The 6,848-nt window shown below is 43.3% G+C and overlaps 1 protein-coding gene across 1 annotated transcript in view; it reads right to left on the bottom strand.

The window, feature by feature from the left end:
* Positions 1–534: 534 nt before the first annotated feature.
* The window catches only part of GPR137B (G protein-coupled receptor 137B), a 55,996-nt gene continuing 49,682 nt past the window's right edge, over positions 535–6,848 (bottom strand). The window contains exon 7 of the mRNA XM_006895376.1: positions 535–643. Coding sequence (XP_006895438.1) covers positions 535–643 — 109 coding nt within the window. The remainder of the gene's footprint in view (positions 644–6,848) is intronic.

Below are 6,848 nucleotides of genomic sequence, written 5' to 3' on the forward strand. Positions count from 1 at the left end.
TCCATTATTATGTCAGAATTCAACACGGGCACTGCAACAGCAGCTCTAGCTGTGAGAAGAGTCCTGATAGAGAATGCCCACTCGTGGGGACCTAAAGAGGTAAAGATAGAACACTGCAGTCCAGAGCTTAAAAATAATCAGACTGTATACTGCACTGTTTTAAAGTGAATTATGCATAAAAGTTTGTGCAAATGAAAACATATTGCAATAACATTATGGGGGGGCAAAAAACCCTAGAATACTTTAGCATTATTATTATTATTATTAAGTTATATAAAACACATCTTTATAAAAGTACAGTTATAAAACATTTAAATTATACTCACTGAAATATCCAGGCTCACTTTTTAGTACTAACTTAAGGTCTTACTAATCTAAATTATTGCTTAGTTGTATAGAGCCACCAGAAACCTGTAACAGAGAAAAATCAAGTCCAATTTCCTTAGGAAAAGTGCCCCAGAAGTTGAGCTGTGAGTAGGCTTGTCGCTACAGAGCTTTTCAGGGAAGGCGTCTCTACGGTCCTGTGAGTTGATGCTACCCATGGCTCGTCTTGGCAGGATCCAGAGGTGCATCTTGTAAAGGTCCTGCTTGTGCCCTGAAGCTGTTAGCTTGCTGTCCCCACTCGTAATAGTCTGGAGCAAAACTTCAAAAAGACAAAGAAGTATTTCAGTAACCTGAAACATTACACAGGATGACAGAAAAACAATCGATGCCCTTGAGCTGTGGTGCTGGAGAAGAGTCTTGAACCTCCAGGAAAACAGACATGTCTGTCTTGGAAAGGGTGACACCAAGTTTCTGCCTGGAGGCTAGGATTTTGAAGCTCCGTCTCACATTTTTGGGCAGTTGGCCAAGTGGGGCCAGTCCTTGGAGAAGGCTATCATGCTCGGAAGGGTGGAGGGACAGCAGAGGAGAGGAAGACCCTGGGTGAGAATGGATTGACACAGTAACCAGAATACTGAGGGTAGGTGTGTCAGAGCCAGTGAGACTGGCTCAGAACAGGGTGGGCTTCAGAGCTGTTGTACATAGGGTCGTCATGAATCACAGGTGATTCAGTGACACATAACAACATTAAGTATGGCATGCCTACTGGAGAGAGAGAGAGAGAGAGAGTTGAACTTCATATACATTAGGCAATCTAAGAGCTCTTACAGTGGTTTATGGAAACCCAATCCTCTACAAAACGTGCTATACACAGGGATCATAAACCCACCTACAATCCACTGAACTTTACATAGCCCAGAAGTACCGCTGAACAAAGCATTACAACCTATTTTTTTTTAAACAAACAAACAAAAATATTCCTGAATCCTGACCTGGAGTGTAGTTCATTATCCCTGTTTCTGAGCTCTGCGTTAAGTGAGTTAATACCCACCAGTGTTTAGAATGGTATCTGATAAACTGTTAGCACTTGGACACATCATCTGTCTCCATGAATTTTATTTCCTCGATTCCTGCAGACAATGACTTGAACGGGATCTCTGAACTGTCTTCTCCTCACATAAAGGGATTTTCAAGAGGGGAGACTGCCATAGAAATCCACACGGAAAGAAAATAAGTTATGGAACCGTTCTATGAAAGGACGTCAAGTTTAAATTTAAGAGGCTAAAGGTAAAGTTGAGTGTAGCAAGAAAGAAAATGAATAAATCTCACCAAAATGAAGAAGACACAGTTAATGCAAAATCAACAACAAATGATGCAGAATGAAACCCCATATATTAGAACTCAGCACAGAAAATTAGGAGCAAGGATACTGTTAACATCAGAAGTATTTAGCTGTGTGGATCTCAACAAATTATGTTTAAACGTAAGAAGAATGGGAATAGAACAATTGTGTTCATGCAGAACCTACACATGGACCAAGAAGCAGTAGTTCAAGGGAACAGTGCATGGTTTAAAGCCAGGAAAGTAATATCCTTTCACTGTAACTAGACAATCTGTATGCTGAGCAAATATAATCCAAGAAGCAAGACTATGAAGATCCATTAACAATATGATATGCAGATAATATAACCTTGCTCAGAGAAAACAAACAGGACTTGAAGTTTGTACTGATGGAGATGAGTGAAACAGAAATACTCCTAACTAAGCCAGGAAACAACATGATACTCAGACAAAAGATTGAAAGTGTCAAGGTTTTCATTTTGCCTGGCTCTTCATCTCATATATTTTGGACATGTTGTGAGGAGGGAGGGGCCAGGCCTTAGAAAAAGACATCATGTTGGAAAAGGTGGAGGTTCAGCAGAAGAGGAAGGCCCTCAAAGTGATGGAGTGACTGTAACAATGAGGTCAAGTACGGTGGGGATCATGACAATGGCGTAGACTATGGCAAGGTTCCGGTTTGTTGTTCCTAAGGTCCCTAAGAGATGTAGTTGACTTGATGGCACCTAATAACAAGGAGCATGAATGTCACGTTGAAGACTAAGGTGCACCTGACCCAAGCCAGGATATTTTTCATCACCTCATATGCATGTCAAAGTTGGACTATGAATAAGGAAGAGGGAAGAAGAATTGATGCCTTTGAATTGTGGCTCGGGTGTGATATGGACTGTTAAATAAATCTATGCTGCAGAAAGTGCAGCTAGAGTGTGCCAAGAAGCCAAGAGGTGAGACTTGGTCTCATGTACTTTGGACATGTTATTAAGAGGGGACTGATTCCTGGAGGAAGATACCATGCTTGCTAAAGCAGAGGGTCACTGGAAAAAAGGGACCATGGGAGCAGATGGATTGACACAGTCCGTGCAGCCAGGACTTGAGGCAGCAGAGACTGGGAGGGTGCCCTGTCAGGAGCATCCCAGTCTGTGGTGTGTAAGACTGCTGTGGGTGGGAACCAAACTGATGGGACTTAGCAACATGCAGACCAGCATGCAAACCAATAGCCAACATCATTCTCAACAGATGAGACAGAAACCATCCACGTTGAATACAGGGATGGGGCAAGGATTCCCATTTTCACCACTCTTTTCCCACAGTGTTCTAGAGGTTCTAACCACACCAAAAGGCAAATAAAAGGAATCTAAATTGGCAAGCAAGAAGAAACGCCATCCCTACCCACAGTCGACGTATTCCTGCACACAGACAACCCCAGAGATGGCCAAGTGAGTGCCTGAAATGAGCAGGGGCTCAGCAAAATGACAGGGGAGATAATTAGCACGTAGAAATCCGATCGGTTCACCTCTAGTAATAGGGAGAACGCCAAAAGGAAATCAAGAAAACAATACCATGTACAGAGTTCCCAGCAGATAAAACACTTAGAATACATCCAACCAGGACTGTAACTTATGTAATACAAGAAAAATTACATAAATGGAGAACGCTTCATGCTCAGAGTTAAGAACACTTAACACAGTGAGAGTGTCAATACCACTTCTCAAGCAATCTATGACTATAATGGAATCCCAGTCAAAATCCCAACAACCATCTTTAATGAAATGGAAAAGCTAATCTCCAGCTATATGCAAAGGGGGGGAAAAATCCAAAATCTCTCTTAGCTGTTGAGTTGGAACTGCCTCACAGACCACCCTCTAGTGGTTTTCAGAAACAATAAATCATACGGGAAGAGACTGCCCATCCTTTTCCCAGGGAGCAGCAGATGGATTCAAATTGTGTACCTTTGAGTTGGGAGCACAACTCCCTACCCACTAGGCCACCAGAGTGCCCTTGGAAAGAAAGAGGGTGGAGTTAAGTATCACTGAAGAACAACGGCAGGGCTCCCTCTTCCTGATCCCAGAAACGACTACACATCCACAGCCATCCAAACAGCCTGGTCCTGGTTCAGTGGCAGACCTGCAGACCAATGGAGCACAGACCCACCCATCGACACATGACCTCCCCAGAGTGTCACAGGCCACCCAGTGGGGAAGAGACAGTATTGTTAATAAATACTGCTAGCAAAGCTGATGATCCATCTGCAGAAACAAAAGAGGATCCATAACTCACATCATCCACAAAAAGTCAAACAGACCCCAGACCCATAGAATGAAGCTGAAACTATACAATTCCCACAGGGTAACGTGGGACAGAGGCAGGAAGTCTAATTTTAGCATATAAATACAAGATCAAACACAACTGTGGTAAGTGCTCAAGTAGAAGCTAACACTAGATACCTCCCTAAAGGTGAAATATTCATGCTCATGGAGAGATTTTACCAAAAGAATAAAAAGAACAACCTGTAAACTGGCAAACATTTTTGGTAACAACATATCTGACAAAGATCTAATCTCCAAAATAAAAAACTTCAGCAACTCAACAACTGAAAAGACAAAAAAAAAAGTCAAAGGACATGAACAGACCCTTCACCAAAGGACAGTGAGGCACCCAACACATTTTCATTTGGAGTGGTAGTGTTATGTGTAAGGTCACCTGGGAGCTAGGGGACATTCCACTCTAACTGCACCTTATGAGAGACATTCCGATCAGCCAGGTGTCAAGCGACTACAGCCAATCAGAAGAGAGCACAACCACCAGCCACATCCTGCTCAACCATCAGCCATGACACAATCCACCTAAAAGAACTGAGCAGCTCCATATTTGGGAACTAACAGAGGATGTCCAATCAGCATCCTCCATGGAGAGCTGACCACCGAGCTAACCACCCTACCCCCAACCCCTACCTATAAAATTTGGCCTGTAATTTCCTCACTTGCAACTTCCCATTCCCACTGCCTCCCTCTGGCCTGGGACTGTGGAATTTCACCTGAGAGCTGGCAATAAACTCCTTTGTTTCCTTTCATCTTGTTCTCCATGGCCTTTTTTATCTCACATTATGTGCTATCTTGCTGACCACTACTTATAGTGACCCTATGCCCAACAGCTCTGAACCCTGCTCTGTCCTGAGCCAATCTCACCATCTCCGACATACCTAACCCCCATTACCCCAGCCACTGTGACAATCCATCTCATCCTGGGTCTTCTTCTCCTGCGCTTTCCCTCCACCCATCCAAGCATGATATCCTCCATCAAGGACTGGTCCCTCCTTCAACATGCCCAATGTATGTGAGATGCAGCCTCAAAATCCTTGTCTCCAAGGGAAATGCAAATTAAAACACCCATAAGACATCACCTCACGCCTGAAAAATAGCACTGATTTTAAAAATGAGACCAAATCCTGACAAGGATGCGGGAGGACTGGAATCCTTACTGATTGCTACTGGGATTGGAAAATGCTACCACCACTTAGGAAAGAATGGTCTAGTGCTTCCTCAAAAGAGCAAGAAATAGAAATATCTGATGATCCAGCCACCTCCATCCTAGATAGAAATGCTCTAAGTGTAAGATACTCACACACACAGCATTCAACAGCCAAAAGATGGAATAACCTAAGTGCCCTTTAGCACATAAACGCTGAAATCGCGGTATAAACATACAATGGATTAACTATGCAAAGAATAGTGATGAGTCTGTGAAACTTCATGGATGACTCTGGAAGCCGTTATGCTAACACACTGCCTGACACCACACCACTTTTATAAAAAGTCAGGGGTGGGTACACACATAGAAAGAAACATTTTTTGGTGGTTACCAGAGCTGGGCAGTGGCAGGAGAGGGCATCATTAAGTATTAGACACAGGCCAATTCCAGTGATGGGAAAGGCCATATGCAGTATGGAAATCAGCACATCCCTCCTGAGGTACCCAGAGATACTGAGAGGCAAGCCAGAATGAGGTGCCCACAATCACCAAAGTGACCTGCAGGTAAACACTGGGGGTACTGACGTGAATGTGGCAGAACAAAATGTGTACAAATGGGCAAAAGAAAAGTTAATTTGCTTTGTGCACTTCCACTCAAATCACAAACAACAGAGGACAACTCTAGTAAAAGATAAAATACATAAAATTTTGCAACAGCAGTAAGTAATAATGTGAGTGGTAACCTGGGTAAATACATATAGAAAACATATGGGAGCATGGCCACATGCAAATATGGCAATAATTGTATACACCTTTGTACATATACACAGGCTTGTATGAGTTGTGGATTTATTCAGACACAAGAAAACACTTAGGTACTACAGTTAGGAATACTTCCTACACATATCCAAATACCTCATGGGTCAATTTACTGAGTTTGAGGGCTCAGAATCATCATCTCCTAGAGAATGTCAATTGGCCTAACAATTTACAAAGATAATGTTCTGACAACCTAATTTGTTGAGTAGCGTCTGGGGTCTTAAAACCTTGAGGGTGGCAAATGAGGACACAGCTATTGGGCTCGTCTCATCTGGAGCAAAGGGACATGAAAGAAACCGAAGATATCAGCAAGATGTCTGTCTACAGGACCAATGGCCCACACGACCCACCACCTCTACTGGCCTGTATCCACAGGACCAGTGGCCCACACGACCCACCACTCTCCTACCTGTAACAATAGGACCCATGGCCCACACGAACCACTACCTCTCCTACCTGAGACCAGAAGAGCTAGATGGTGCCTGGCTACCACTGACACCCCTTCTGACCAGAGGACACAATGGAAGGTACCAGTTAGAACAGAGATGCAGTATTAAGATATATACAAAATAATCCCATAGAGCAGAGATTTAAAGGATGGACTTAAATGACACTAAGTCGGAATCTTTCCTCACCACTCACTCAATAGCAATACCCAAGTCACTACAGAATGACAAACTGACAGACAAGTGAAGATGAGTGGAATGACCGGATTCTGTAAAGGTGTATTTTCTGGTTTAGGGGTGATAATACGGTGTGGCTCTTGCTCGCAAGAGGGTGTGAGCTGACTGGATTTGGCCTCCTATTTAAGATAAAGGTTAATAATCCAATAGAAAAATGGGCACAGGATATGAACAGGCACTTCACCGAAGACGACATTCAGATGGCTAACAAGCACATGAA

This window comes from Elephantulus edwardii, unplaced genomic scaffold (genome assembly GCF_000299155.1).
Source record: "Elephantulus edwardii isolate Elephantulus edwardi_28Jun2011 unplaced genomic scaffold, EleEdw1.0 scaffold00166, whole genome shotgun sequence".
NCBI lineage: Eukaryota > Metazoa > Chordata > Mammalia > Macroscelidea > Macroscelididae > Elephantulus > Elephantulus edwardii.